Raw genomic sequence first — 14,124 nt, 5'->3', positions numbered from 1 at the left:
TATATGTCAGTGAAGATGTGTAAGGTGGTAGTTCGCGCTTAGTCGAGCAACACGCATGCGCGTTCTTTCTGAAGTAAATTCGCGTCGTCGCCGTCGTAATATCGTACTTGCGTTGTACTCGTTTCACGGTACGTAGCGTGCACTGCTGTACAGCCGTATACACGTCTACTGTTTGACAGTTCGATTTTAACGCGCGCACACAGTAATCTACGATTCCGGTTCGCCGGTTTGTCTATTCGGTGTTGAAAATTTTTCCTTTAAGGAACGTTTGAACCTGCTTGCCATTGACATGTCTTTCATCGAATTCCGGAGATCGGCCTGTGAGGAAACCCGCTTGTATTCCACAGTACTGGATACATAAGCGTCCATAATGTGTTCGAAGAGGAACGTACCAACGTCTACGTGCCTAGAGATAAGATTCCTGCGTCTCTTCTGGACATCGCGGGGTTAAACTCTCGGCTCGACAGACAGGATAGCTAGTTAGATAGATAACATAAATAGTTAGCAAAGAAAACGGGGAAAAATATAACGAACAAAAGATAACGTCGGTAGCGAAATCGAAAGAGGTTCCCGATTAGGGTTTCTAAGTCGAAAATCGTGAGAAAAATACGGCCGATCAATGTCTTATTTGTGATGGGAGTGCCTGCGCGGGGAGCACTCGCGGCGATTGTCGCCATAAGCGCGTTCGCTGTCTATCTAAATAGCCTTAATTGCGGCTTCGTTTTCGATGACATTTCTGCGATAAAAGATAATCGCGACTTAAGGCCTCATACACCTCTAAAAAACGTTTTTTACAATGATTTCTGGGGTACTCCGATGCATAAGGTGGGTGAATACGATAGAGAGGTGGTTTTGATTCCCCCTTCCCCCTTTTACTCTTGTCTTTACCTTCTTGTGTATTGATCCGTTCAACTCTTCTCCTCCTTTCCCTTCCCTTTCGATTTGGTTCGATTCGAATCAGTTTTATCCAAGTCAATTTTTTAGTTTCATTTCGAATTATTTAAGTTTCTTACATGGATAGAATCAATATTTTTTTTCAGTCGACTTTATTTCTGGTCAGAGAAGTTTGCTTTTTTTGTTGCTTGCCGATCGTTTCAACGAAGATAATGTTTTTCGTTTATTTTGCTCTTAAATAAAATTGTATAATAAACGCAAAACGTTAGAGTAACTTTCTGTTTATTTTGCTATGTTCCACTATGTATGATCCTATGAAATGTATAATTAAAATATTTTATTGTTTATGTAGTTGTATAAGATTATCTTATGTACAAAATATTGAAAGAATTCTGTTCTTGCAAATAGGAGCAGTCGCACAAATCATATAGACCTTTGTGCGTTCTCACATTCCGATGGAATTACTTGATTCACCAGTTGGATCCTATGGGATATCACTTGCTTAATGTTATCCTACATGTTGGAGTATGCTTATTATATTTCAGGTGTGTGTTTTTTTAAACTAAGACTTCTCCTTTTTAACTTTGCTATATAATCAATTGATTTAGTCCCACAAATAGTAGGCAAATTAAAAATTAGATACTGAAGGAATGTAACACAACATTAATAACTTATTTATATATCATTGAAATTGTTTTCATTCATTTTATAAAGTAGTTACAAATCAGTATAAAGTGTGTCTTAATCACCATTGCAGGACATGCTTGATGTTTCTATCTGATTCTGCAACTTTTGTATCTTCTCTTCTGTTTGCGGTTCATCCTATACATACAGAGGCAGTAAGTTGTTTAGACTGCTTTCCATATCGATCGAATCGATCGACGTTACCTTGAAATTATATGAGAATATTATTTGATAATTATTTCTAGTCCTTGTTCTTCCCTTCGGCGACAATCTATCATGTGTCCAGATTCAAAGGGTCGACGTCGAGCGATCGATCGCGTCGTAGTTCCTAGTTCGTGTTTAGATGCATTGTCAGTGGATAATCGTGTATTAAGGTTACAGGAGTGGTCGGAAGAGCAGAAACATTGTCCTCTTTATTTTATTTAGCGGCTCTAATCATGTACACTAAATGCTGTAGAAGTAGAAGATCTACAGGTAAAAATGTTTAAAAGTTTCTTTTTATCCTTATTTCCTAATAGATTTACTACTACAACTTACTATTCATTCAAGTAGATATTAATGTTTTTATATTTTTCTTAGGATGGAAATCTTTGATATTATCTATGTCTTTTGTTTTCACTGCCATGTTGTGCAAAGAACAAGGAATAACAGCCACTGCAGTTTGTGTATTCTATGAAATTTTTGTTGTGCAAAAGGTAAATTTATATGTAAACCATATTTATTAATATTAAATATTTATTTCAACTTGTATATTTAATTACCTGCTTAGGTAAGAGCAATGGATATTTTCCTAACGTTAAAGGCAGCTTTTGGTGGGAAGAAAATATCACTTGCTTGGTCCAGTGAAGGTACAAAACGATTGACAGTCCTTACGCTTGTCACGTTTAGTTTACTTATCCTTCGGCTACATGTAATGGGCTCAAAGTTACCTGTATTTACCAGGTATCTATAAATAATAATTAAAAGATATCAAAGAATTTTATTCTTGCAAATAATAGTTCTAATAGTAAAACAAAGAAAAATAATTCTTTAATGACACTTTAGATTTGACAATCCCGCATCTGTGGCCCCAACGCCAATAAGGCAGCTTACCTATAATTACCTCGCAGCAGTTAATCTAAGACTGCTATTTCTTCCAAGCGATTTATGCTGTGATTGGACTATGGGAACGATACCGTTAATAGAAAATTTTACAGATCCTCGTAATCTGGCCACTATAGCAACTCATACGACCATATTAGGATTGTTGGTAACAGCAATTTTAACACCTAATAGACAAACTTCCATTATTCTCATAATGGTTAGTATCAAATGTAGACTAACTGCATTTTTCGCTTAAAGTAAATGTATTATTTCCAAGAAGTAATATGAACCGAATGTTTTGTATAGAGCTTGGCTATGATGATACTCCCATTTTTACCTGCCTCAAATCTCTTCTTCCCAGTTGGATTCGTTATTGCGGAAAGAGTATTGTATGCTCCGTCTATGGGATTTTGTATGCTCATTGGATATGGATGGAGCATTTTATCCGATAAAAAGTAAATTTCGCTAAAAAGAAAATATCATTGAGTATTCAAAATTTTCTCAAAAACATATTTCTAATTTTCATTTCTTATATTTGCAGATTTAAGAAAGTAACACTATTTTTATTAATAACTCTTTTGGCTGCGCACACAACGAAGACTTTTATCAGGAATTACGATTGGTTGGACGAATATTCTATATTCATGTCGGGATTAAAAGTGAATGTTCGCAATGCTAAATTGTTCAATAATGTGGGGCATGCTTTGGAAAGTCAAGGAAGATTCAAGGAAGCATTAAATTTTTTTAATATGGCTGTGCAAGTTCAAGGCGATGACATTGGTGCACACATTAACGTGGGTAGAACCTATAATCACCTGAAAATGTTTAAGGAAGCTGAAGATGCATATCTGAAGGTAAATGCATAGTTAAAGTGATGTATTTATTAGAATGTAATGATAAAGTATTAAGTTTATCTGATAACTTTCTTTCAGGCAAAATCTTTACTACCAAAACCAAAACCCGGAGAGTCGTACCAAGCGCGAATAGCTCCGAATCATTTGAACGTTTTCGTAAATTTAGCAAACCTAATAGCGAAGAATGCAACTAGGTTAGAGGAAGCCGATCTGCTTTATAGACAAGCCATTAGTATGCGCGCCGATTACACGCAAGCGTATATTAATCGAGGCGATATTTTAATTAAACTTAATCGTACCAAAGAAGCCCAAGAAGTTTATGAACGGGCCCTTTTTTACGATAGTAACAATCCAGACATTTATTACAACGTAAATATCAAGAATGAAATCATTAATGTTACCAATGTTTATTAAAAAAATAAACTATTAATATGATAATGCTTTAATTTTTAAAGCTTGGGGTCGTATTTCTTGAACAAGGGAAAGCATCTCAAGCTCTAGCATATCTTGATAAGGCTCTCGAATTTGATCCAGAACACGAACAAGCGTTACTCAATTCAGCTATTTTACTCCAAGAGCTAGGACGTGCTGAATTACGAAAAGTAGCTAGAGAAAGACTTCTGAAACTTTTACGAAAAGTATTTTGCTCTACATTTATTCATACACAATGTAAAGATAATATTTCAAAATAGTTCTTCACATCATAAATGTATTGATACTTTCAGGATTCTAACAATGAACGAGTTCATTTTAATCTTGGAATGCTGGCTATGGATGACCATGATAGCGGAAGCGCAGAACGATGGTTTCGTAATGCTGTTGCTCTTAAAGAGGATTTCCGTTCAGCATTATTCAATTTGGCTCTTTTGCTAGCAGATGAACAACGCCCCCTTGAAGCTGCTCCATTTTTAAACCAACTAGTTAGATTTCATCCGGACCATGTTAAAGGATTAATTCTTCTAGGTGATATTTATATAAATAATATAAAGGATTTGGATGCTGCTGAAAATGTAAGTTAGAGAGATAGAAGTCATAAAATTCTTTCAAATATTTTATGCACCATAGAAACACTAATGGGGATTTTTTAATTGTTACAGTGTTACCGTAGAATACTGCAACTGGACCCAACAAATATTCAAGGCCTTCACAATTTATGTGTCGTAATGGTTGAGCGTGGTAAGTTAGGCTTGGCTGCTCAATGTTTGGAAAGAGCTGCAGCCCTGGCACCTCATCAGGATTACGTGCATAGACACCTGGCTATTGTCAAGGCTCGTATCAGCAGACTACCTCCAGAGCAGCACGACACAGAGGTGTTCGACGATTCCTTTTGGCAAACTGGTCCCAAGGAAAGAAATTTCAACATGGGAGATATTTCCAGCAGCAGTAGTGTTGGAAGTACTAGTGGTGCAAATGGTCTCGGCAATATGGAAAATAGCGGTAGCCAATTTCTAGGCAAAACGGATTCTGTATTCTCGAATCACCATAATCATATAGGCCATAAAAAGAGCAGCACGGACTCAATGAATAATCATATTGTGCATCTGAAGAGTTCATCGAAACCTGCAAGAGTTCCATTGAACGAAGTGAAGCAGGAAGTGAAAGATACGCACATCAATCACGACAGATCGTTGAAAACGAGTGCAAGTTCGAACGAGCAGCAAGAATTTTCGCCTGGAAAGGTTTTTGGTAAAAGCGTGAGCTCAGATGCAACGGAATTGACAATCGATCGGGAACGTACGACTAAAATGAGTAATTCGGAGAAGTTTGATAGCGCTACACCGGCATTTTCAACTGGCGAAAAGCATGCTGGAACCACGCGACAAAAAGATACCGCACTTTCATAGTACTGACATTTGAAAATCGCGCCGAATATTGTATAAAGTTATATTCTACATATAACGAAAGAATATGGTGGTACAGTCGTATAGAGCTAATGTGTGAATATAAAATAAATACAGAGTATTGTTTTATATGCTGTACGAATAGAACGTTTTGTAAAATATATTAAAAAATGTGCATTCCTTTGGTTTTGTCTTTATAATCGAATACGAATAGAGCTTTTACCTCTGCTCATAAATTATGATTCCTCATTCTATATTTTAAACATTCATATATTTTTTATTATATACATTATTTTTTTTTATCAACTTCAATTAAAGAAGTATTTGAATATCATCTTTTTTATTCCTGTAAAATATATTTTGATACCAATATCTTCTTTTTAAAGATCATTTTATAAATTTTGTTTGATTGTGCTCGAAAGAGAAATGAGAAATTGATATGCAGCGAAATACCATATTATCTCATTTAATGTAACAAAAGATAATGTGTTCAATATTACTAGAGATGTTTCTACAATTTTATAAAGAACTCAGCAACCTTTTTTGCTAACATATTTTTTCTGCTTTTCCTTAGTGAATCACGAGCTTCTTCACGAGCCGGTAAGTGCATCCCTTAACGTATACTTTGCATTTTCATATGTATATTGTATTTTTATTAACTTACATTTAAATGAGAAATAAATATAATACACGGAATATATATTTAGCGCTAAAAAAGTAAGAAGGTTAATTTCAAAGGTAAATTTTAAAAAGAAACCAAAGAAGAAGATAATTTGAGATCAGTGAGTTTCATGTTCACCTCTTCTCAAGATTTAAAACTAAACTTAGGTCCCTATCACTGTAAGTGGATTTCTTGTCAATAACGTGGATAACGATAGTAGTAATAAGTAGTAGTGATAGATAATAAAGTAATGCGATAATCAGTCAGGAATACAACTACAACGCTTGGCTAAAAAATGAAAAAAGAAACAAGAACAAAGTAGAAATATGTGGCTGCTCGCGCGTTTACCATCTCTATCACCAACTTGTGTTAGTAGGAACTGAGCTTATATGCATATTGCTGGGATTGCCGATTTTAAACAGAGTAAAATAACTAGTAATCGGTGGATCAAGAATCGAATACGACCTCCTCTCTTTCCTCTTCTTCTTTCACTTCTTTCTATCCTCAATGTTATATTTTTCTTTTTTCTCTTCTTCCATCTATAGACCTTTTTTCCTTACTCTTGCTTAAAGAAAATCAAAGAGAAAAATAAGGTGTTCAAGTGGATCTGGAAAATCTTCAGTGTATTAAAGATGTTCTCTGAAAAAGTAGACGCGTCAGGTGTACATAGTAATTGTTCAGTATTTAAACGTGTATTTAAATTTTAAAGATGGAAGGGTATTGTTGAACGGAAACGGTGGTGTTTAATTGTTTCGATGAACCGAATGAAATGAAGACAAATAAACGGAAAAAAAGAACAATGCATTATTACGAATTACCCTTTTGCGTCGATCATTTCTGTTCGTTTTAAGCGTCGACATCTGGTCAAAGGATATTTGTGTCATCTTTGGTTACGGATTATGGAAGTATGAACATTTTCATGAGAGAAGTACCTAAACGAAGCGATTACAATATTTGTTTTAATTTAATTTGAAATCGTTGCTGAAAATTCGATCTTACCAGAGTGGTTGGAAGATGTCGATAAATTAATATAATCGATTATCTCTTACCGATTACATAATTCAATAGATCAATAAGCAATTGTCAGAACCATTAAGACAGTTCCATTTCTACGCTCTGAAAATTTACGATATTACAGAAAAAGACAATTAAGAAAAGGGAAGGAGAATATGAATAAAATACTTACTGTATATGTCAATGTTCAAGATTGTGAAGAAATTTTTTATCCTTAGAGTTAATCGAAAGGTAACTGTCCAAAATTATATAAACTAATTCCTTTCATTCATATATATAACGGCATGCAAAATAAAATTGAAATTATCGATTCATGCTTGAGATATTTGATATCAATCGATTCGATATATTCGATACATAGTATTGCCTTGCAAACTGACGATCACTATAAAAAATACCTTCGTTGTTAAATAGTTGAATAATCACTAATTTTCTAGCTCTAATATTAATTCTAGTATTAACCTTTTACAGTCTATGGTATTTTCAAACTTTCGTTGCAATCGATTCACGCTGATTTCGTCAGTTATTATTGTTAAGACAATATTTTGTAGTTTTCTGTTACATCAATATTTTAATAACACAATAATGCAACATATATAATATATGATATCATATACGAAATGTGATGTGACGATGAAGGCTTAAATCCTATTCAAATAATTTTTTAAATTTACTGTTTATTTTTTAATTGTGTAACTCTTCTATATAGCGATTTGACGATGTAATATAAACTATAAACTATCAATTTTCGAATTTCAGTATCTCAGAGTAATTTCAGTATTACTTGGGTTAAGTATCGGATATCACTGTCTTATTCTATTTCTCTATTCACTTCACATCGAGACAGAATTAATGCCATAGATCTTCTCTTATTAACTGACCAGATTATCTAAATAATTGGTCAATTAGCAAGACAATCAATAAAATCTATATGAATTGATATAATCTATTTATACCTATTAGTAATGAATATAATTTATACGAAACGGTAATCTATAATATATAGTTTAGATTTAGAATATTGCAATTTAAAAATATGCAGGAGAAACAGATATTTTTAAATTGAAGCCTTAAGTTTATTTCTTATCAGTGTGTTCAGCGACAATATTATCTACATTTGTTTTCATTACGTACATACAACTTAAAATTTTATCGAAATAGAAAAAAAGTGAACTCTTACAATAACGAATATTTTTGCATTCAATAATTATCACGCGTATTATTTTTTATTTCGCGTTGCTTCTCGAAATGTATGTATTTTGCTTGTATGATTACGTGCAAAGAAAAATACATTCCTGCTTATTGAATTTTTATTTATGTTTCATGCTCTTTATCAACCTGCACAATTCAACCGCGAAGAATATATTTAGACTATTCAAAATGCTATCCTTCGACTAATGTAATTGATTGTGAAGAAAAAGAAATCTACCAACCTGTGATACATCGTGATATACACATATAATATTCCTATACATGTATACATATATGTATATATACATACTTTATTGATCTCTATCTTGTCGATGTATGAGTAAGTAACTCTATTACAATAAAATATATTCCCTTTTATTATAGAGCTTGATCTTTTCATTATTTATTTTTCGATAATGTACAAATTATTATCTTACATCGATTGGAGGTTTAAAAACGATTTTGTTATATAGTTCATTCTTAACCAATTAAAAAGAAGAAAAACCGCAACAATTTGTGAGAGTGAATAGAATGTTACACTGTGGGAAATAATAGTTAAATAATATCTATGTTGCTGAAGGAAGTTATATCAGCACGGTACGTTGAATCGTGAATCATTCTCCAGTATGATAATTAATATCTTAAAAACAATCGTCAGTATTTCCTATGACCATTATTTCTATCTAAATTTAATTATTTATCAACTTTTTATAAAATACCATTAGTATTGTTTATCTTAAAAAAATGTTACTGCTATTATTTCAACTTTTTTGTGTATTTATTGAAATAAATTTTTAAAGTAGATAATACGGAAAAGGTGAAGGAATAATTCTTTGATGATATAATGTTGCTCGATCTTTTACACAGGTTTCCTTCCTGATAATCTTTTTCAAATATTCGCGCGTGGATGAATAAGGAGAATTCTTGAGATATTTGAAAAGCATTCGATCCAGGATTTTAACACGGAAACATTTACAGTACAAGATTCACATTTGCACGAATGATATCTAAAAATAGGTCGTTACTCGACGACTGGTACGCGACAGCAACAGCATGGGGCTTCATTATTGATAAGTCCTGATAAAAGTTAATAAAAGCGATTTAAATAGACATACTTGAGAGGATCCACTTATGATACTTGAATTTCGAGTTCACCCAGTACAAGTGTTCGCTTTTAAGTTTAGCTCATTTGGATTTACAAAAATTCAATCGACATTCTTTCTATTACGAATAGATGTTACAGTTCTTTGACACCTCTAATTTATCAGTAGTTGAATATCATACTAATTATATTATATAGTACTGTATATTATATTAATAGTATCGTACTATATGATACTAATACTGTTATAATGTATAAGCTGCAGATGTTTATGAATTTATAGAGAACTTGAATATACAAAAATATATAAAGTAAAACAAACATATTAGGTGCTATTTCATTAATTGCATTCATGAAAATATAAATTTGCATAAATATCTGTATTGTAATAATAGAATATGATTAATGATTTTCTTCAATGAGAGTAAGCTACTATAGTATTATTATTATTACAGAATCTTACTAAATGTAAAAATTTGCAAAAATATTTCTTTGCTTCTAGATGTACGCAAATCGATTATACGCGCTCATGAGTTTAATACTCGTGATAGTGATCCTAATACCGGTAGCGGAACATGCATCGGATACATACAAGCAGCGGAACATACATGGATCGGATGTATTTCAGTATGGTCAAAAGGGACAATCTAGGGATCAATCTCGAGATCAATCTCGAGATCAATCTATGACAGAAATGCACCAATATTGTGGCCGAATTTTGTCAAGTACTTTACAGATAATATGCGGTAGTGTTTACAATAGCCGATTTAAAAAAAGCAATCAAGGTAAGTAGATCATACATTGCAAAAAGCATATTGCTCCTAAATCATTTGTTGCAAGAAAAAGATAGGAAAGGGAAGTATGTAAATATAGTTAAAAACGTTGCTACTACTGACCGATATCAAATGGAGGAAAATTATAGGAATTTCAATATTTTCATTTAAATATTATATATTCTTTCTTTTTCTTTTAGAAATGGAGATGGATGATTATATGGCCTATAGTTACGATCTGCATCCTTATAAGTCTATCAAGAATGCGAAAAAAATGATTAGATTTCGAAGAAATGGACGGGGAATTCACGAGGAATGTTGTTTAAAATCTTGTACGACCGAAGAGCTGCGCTCCTATTGCGGTGCTCGTTGATGAGAGAATCATTTTTTAAAACATAAGCAAAAGATTGAGGAAATGCTTAAATGTAATGTTTTCCCTATTTACTAACATACCATATTTTCGATAGCCATTTTTTATGTTTCAATCAATGTAATAATTCAGCAAAAGCAACATGATATTCTGTATAATCTTAGATCTATTTAAAACTGTTAGCTCAAACAGTTTATTCAGAAATGATCTACTCATCTCAATTTTATGTGATAATATAATTTATACAATTATTCTTAATTCTTATTCATTCCTTATTGTACTATATGAAATATACAAAGACTTTAATATCGAACGATGTTGCTTTAAACAAAGTGAATATCTTATTCGTGATAACGAATAGTATATATGTGATATATAATACATGCTTGTAATCAATTGTATAAGAGATTGTAATTGTTGTATGATCATTTTTAAAAATTAAGAGCTAGTAAGTACTTATATATATGTGATGAAAACTTACTAAGAGTTGTTGTCAGCTTTAATCGCGTTGACTCAACTGACTCAAATGTTTAAAAATTTACTGAAAGATCTGATCTCATTTGTACTTAACCATATATTGTGTAAGACTAAATTCAATGTTAATTATTAAATATGTTTTCATGTACCAATGTGTCGTTATTTAAAAATACACAATCATTAAGAAAAACGATAATAACAATCAATAGGTTAGTTTTTATAGATTTAATTTTTTAAAAGATATATGTATATATATATACATATATATATACGTACAAATTATTTATAAAATATATGAATACATATTTATAAATTTTAATATATTGTTTTAAATTGTAAATTGAATTATAATAATTTATGTATTCACTTTATATATATCCTTGTATTTAGGTTACATATGCATGTAAGTACATACAAAATAATTTAAAAAATAAAGAAACGAAATGTATGCGTATAATTGTATAAATGTTAAAAAAGATTCTTCATATCAAATATGAAACTTCTTCAGGCGAAAGATTTTCGGAACCTTCATATTATGTGAATAAATATTTAGCAAACAATGGAGATGGAAGAAATTTATAATCTCACTATTTTTCCATTAGTTACGTCCAAATTTTCAGTTCAATGGTCTACAGATAATCATATATCAATTCTTACTGAAAGAGGAATTCACATATTCGTAAGTTTAATCTAATAGTATCAATATTATATGTGGAATTAATATAATATACCTAATGACGTTATCTTTTGCAGGAATTCATACCTTCTCCAATGTCTCCTTGTTCAACTATAAAATTTATTAGATCTTTCATTTATGCACCTTCAACACTTCCAACAGAGAATATATCTAACAAAATAGAATCTAAAATTTGGGGCATGCAACGTGAAGCAGTTTATTCATTTATAATGGAGGAGAGTTTAACTCCAAAATTATCTAATTTAAAAGAAATGGTACCAAAAATAATTGACTTAACTTGGTCACCACAGAACTTAATACATCCCAGCAAGTGTCTTATTGCAATTTTAACTTCAGCAGGTGCTGTTACAATAGCATATAAAATTTCTAAAGACTGGTATCCTGCATATGATTTATCTTCTATACGCTATAATTTTATAGAGCAAGAAATTAATACAAAACTGAAAGAATCTAAAAATAATTCAACTTTATTTGAAACATTTAAAAATTGTTTAAAAGCATTACAAGCTTCTTGTTTTACTTGGAGCAAGCTTTTTGTAAATTTTGCATATTTTGTTGTTGCATATTTCAATGGAGATATAATTATCTATAAAATTCCAAAAATATCCGACTATAATGAAATATCAAATCCTGAGATTATAGGAACAATAAGATTAAATGAATATATAAAAATAAGTGCTTTAAATTGGGTTACAATTGACATAAAAAAGCATTTAATTATTGTTGGATATATTGATGGACGTATTCATGGTCTTAATATTGAAGATCATGATCAGAATATGGAGCTAAAATTTATTGAGAAATATTACGATTATAAAGATCGTATTTCTATTAGCGCTATAAGAATATTTCCTCAAAATGACTTGAACATAAAAATCTTGGTTGCAAAAGGTCCCTTTTTGTTTTTATTCTGCATTGAGAAAAATGGTACACTAAAAACTATGGAACATTTGCAATTAGAAGGCTTCACGATCTCGGGTAAATAAAATTGTGTTACTATACAATTTACAGGAAAACGTACAATATTAATATAAGTAAATTAATAATTTTTAGGAATGACTTGTATAAGCACAAATTATGCATTAGTCACTACAGAAAATGGCTTAATGTTTTCAGTTAATACGGAAAGAAATCAATTTTTAAAAAAGAAGGTAAACAATAAATTATCGCAAAGTCATGTTCGATATTTAGGTTGCGCACATTCTCCAAGCGTTGTAATTTTTATAAACGTAACTAGTCCGAACACTATATACGACCATTTAGTAATGAAGGAACCGACCAAAATACATATGTTCTGCTTAAAACATAAAAACTGGGACCCATTAACTGTTTTAAATGAGAACAAACATGAGAGATTAGAGCAATTATGGGATTGTTTAGAAGCGATTAGGATGAAAGCAACAAGAGCATTAAATCCGACGATTCTTTTATCAAAAGTACCATCCAATTTAGAATCTTTATCTTTGCATGAATTACGAGTAGTAATGTGGACATCTGTGATGATACAAGTTTGTGAAAAGAAAAAGGTCATTCAGGGAATAGGTAGTATTGCTGGAGAAATATCAGAAGCACAACCCTTAATTTTTGTTCACTCTGCATGCAATTATCTTATGCGTCTTGAAAGCAGATCTTCTTTGTCAGAACAGCAAAAGCTTTCCATATGTTTATTAAAGATGCATTTAGAAGCATATTTGACTGGAGAAGAAAATAAAAAAGTAACACCATTTTACAAACATATTAAAGACGTTTTAAAAGAAACATGCAAACTCAATTTAAGTAATATTGAGACTTGCAATCTGTGTGGTGAAATTATAAATGAACTTCCTTGGAAAGTTACCAAATGCTCAAAAGGCCATATATTACCTAGGTGTCCTATTACCCTCTTGCAAATAACTACCATGCAGTACCGAACATGTCCAATATGCAGTTTAATTTTTCATCCATGCTTGGAAAAAGAGTTTGAAGAAACAAGATGTCTTTTTTGTGATGTTCCTGCACTTGAAGAAAACCGAGTGCTGAATACAAAATGTTATATTCCGAAAGAAAAAAGTTTGTCCAGTTTACAAAGTCATACTCTACAGATGTCAGAAGATCGAGAAATGGATACAGTTGCTGATGAATCTTAAGCATGTAAATATAAAAATATATCTAGTAATAAATAATATAGGTCGTTCAAGATTTAAAATAATATTTCCTGGATCAACAGAAAATTTATTAGGCCTCCATCAGGAAAAATATTAACTTCTTAGGTGATTTATTCTGTAATAAATTACTTAAATTATAAATTATCTGCATGTATATATATATATATATATATATATATATATATATATATATATATATATATATATATATATATATATATATAAAAGTGTATATATGTATATATAGATAAATATATAATTCTATGTATTTATTTATTGTTAAATAATATGTTTTCAATAATGAGTAAATAAAAGTGATATTTTAAAGAATTTTGTTGT

At 31.2% G+C, this 14,124-nt stretch overlaps 2 protein-coding genes and 2 long non-coding RNA genes across 9 annotated transcripts; 3 read left to right on the top strand and 1 right to left on the bottom strand.

The window, feature by feature from the left end:
• The first annotated feature begins 86 nt into the window (after positions 1 to 86).
• Positions 87 to 5,536, top strand: LOC126873122 (protein O-mannosyl-transferase Tmtc3-like). 3 transcript variants are annotated; one of them, XM_050633676.1, is made up of 13 exons: positions 87 to 128; positions 1,303 to 1,439; positions 1,652 to 1,733; positions 1,953 to 2,052; positions 2,158 to 2,273; positions 2,348 to 2,520; positions 2,623 to 2,878; positions 2,968 to 3,116; positions 3,203 to 3,515; positions 3,594 to 3,884; positions 3,971 to 4,153; positions 4,241 to 4,525; positions 4,613 to 5,536. In XM_050633676.1, the coding sequence occupies exons 2-13, from the start codon at positions 1,381 to 1,383 to the stop codon at positions 5,357 to 5,359; spliced, it is 2,754 nt and encodes a 917-aa protein (XP_050489633.1). In that variant the 5' UTR covers positions 87 to 128; positions 1,303 to 1,380; the 3' UTR covers positions 5,360 to 5,536. The 3 variants fall into 3 exon arrangements, with proteins under 3 accessions (XP_050489633.1, XP_050489631.1, XP_050489632.1); XM_050633674.1 differs by having other exon boundaries at positions 90 to 825; XM_050633675.1 differs by lacking the exon at positions 87 to 128 and having other exon boundaries at positions 1,375 to 1,439; positions 1,824 to 2,052.
• On the bottom strand, positions 5,425 to 11,089 carry LOC126873145 (uncharacterized). Of its 2 annotated transcripts, none has more exons than XR_007692314.1 (5): positions 10,949 to 11,089; positions 7,204 to 7,416; positions 7,017 to 7,133; positions 6,836 to 6,949; positions 5,425 to 6,656 (listed from the first exon to the last, which is right to left on the bottom strand). It is a non-coding gene; the product is annotated as an uncharacterized LOC126873145 (long non-coding RNA). The 2 variants fall into 2 exon arrangements; XR_007692315.1 differs by lacking the exon at positions 10,949 to 11,089 and adding an exon at positions 7,494 to 7,634.
• LOC126873146 (uncharacterized) lies at positions 8,176 to 9,743 on the top strand. Its single transcript, XR_007692316.1, has 4 exons — positions 8,176 to 8,281; positions 8,391 to 8,562; positions 8,696 to 8,819; positions 9,090 to 9,743. It is a non-coding gene; the product is annotated as an uncharacterized LOC126873146 (long non-coding RNA).
• On the top strand, positions 10,504 to 14,115 carry LOC126873126 (uncharacterized). Of its 3 annotated transcripts, XM_050633686.1 has the most exons (5): positions 10,955 to 11,153; positions 11,335 to 11,347; positions 11,453 to 11,623; positions 11,698 to 12,619; positions 12,695 to 14,115. In XM_050633686.1, the coding sequence occupies exons 3-5, from the start codon at positions 11,504 to 11,506 to the stop codon at positions 13,765 to 13,767; spliced, it is 2,115 nt and encodes a 704-aa protein (XP_050489643.1). In that variant the 5' UTR covers positions 10,955 to 11,153; positions 11,335 to 11,347; positions 11,453 to 11,503; the 3' UTR covers positions 13,768 to 14,115. The 3 variants fall into 3 exon arrangements, with proteins under 3 accessions (XP_050489642.1, XP_050489643.1, XP_050489644.1); XM_050633685.1 differs by lacking the exon at positions 10,955 to 11,153 and adding an exon at positions 10,504 to 10,915 and having other exon boundaries at positions 11,335 to 11,623; XM_050633687.1 differs by lacking the exon at positions 11,335 to 11,347.
• Positions 14,116 to 14,124: the final 9 nt, after the last annotated feature.

The sequence above is a fragment of the Bombus huntii genome, chromosome 14 (genome assembly GCF_024542735.1).
Source record: "Bombus huntii isolate Logan2020A chromosome 14, iyBomHunt1.1, whole genome shotgun sequence".
In the NCBI taxonomy this organism is placed as follows: domain Eukaryota; kingdom Metazoa; phylum Arthropoda; class Insecta; order Hymenoptera; family Apidae; genus Bombus; species Bombus huntii.
Note: the sequence above shows the minus strand (reverse complement) of the source record. Positions and strands in the feature narration are given on the sequence as shown.

Excerpts from the sequence above, each read along its gene's own strand:
- LOC126873122 (XM_050633674.1), top strand. The coding sequence starts at position 634 with ATGGGAGTGCCTGCGCGGGGAGCACTCGCGGCGATTGTCGCCATAAGC. Across the intron at positions 1,440-1,651 it reads GTATGCTTATTATATTTCAG|GACATGCTTGATGTTTCTAT; the intron begins GTGTGTGTTTTT and ends TCACCATTGCAG. Across the intron at positions 2,053-2,157 it reads TAGAAGTAGAAGATCTACAG|GATGGAAATCTTTGATATTA; the intron begins GTAAAAATGTTT and ends TATTTTTCTTAG.
- LOC126873126 (XM_050633685.1), top strand. The coding sequence starts at position 11,504 with ATGGAGATGGAAGAAATTTATAATCTCACTATTTTTCCATTAGTTACG. Across the intron at positions 11,624-11,697 it reads AAAGAGGAATTCACATATTC|GAATTCATACCTTCTCCAAT; the intron begins GTAAGTTTAATC and ends TATCTTTTGCAG. Across the intron at positions 12,620-12,694 it reads AGAAGGCTTCACGATCTCGG|GAATGACTTGTATAAGCACA; the intron begins GTAAATAAAATT and ends AATAATTTTTAG.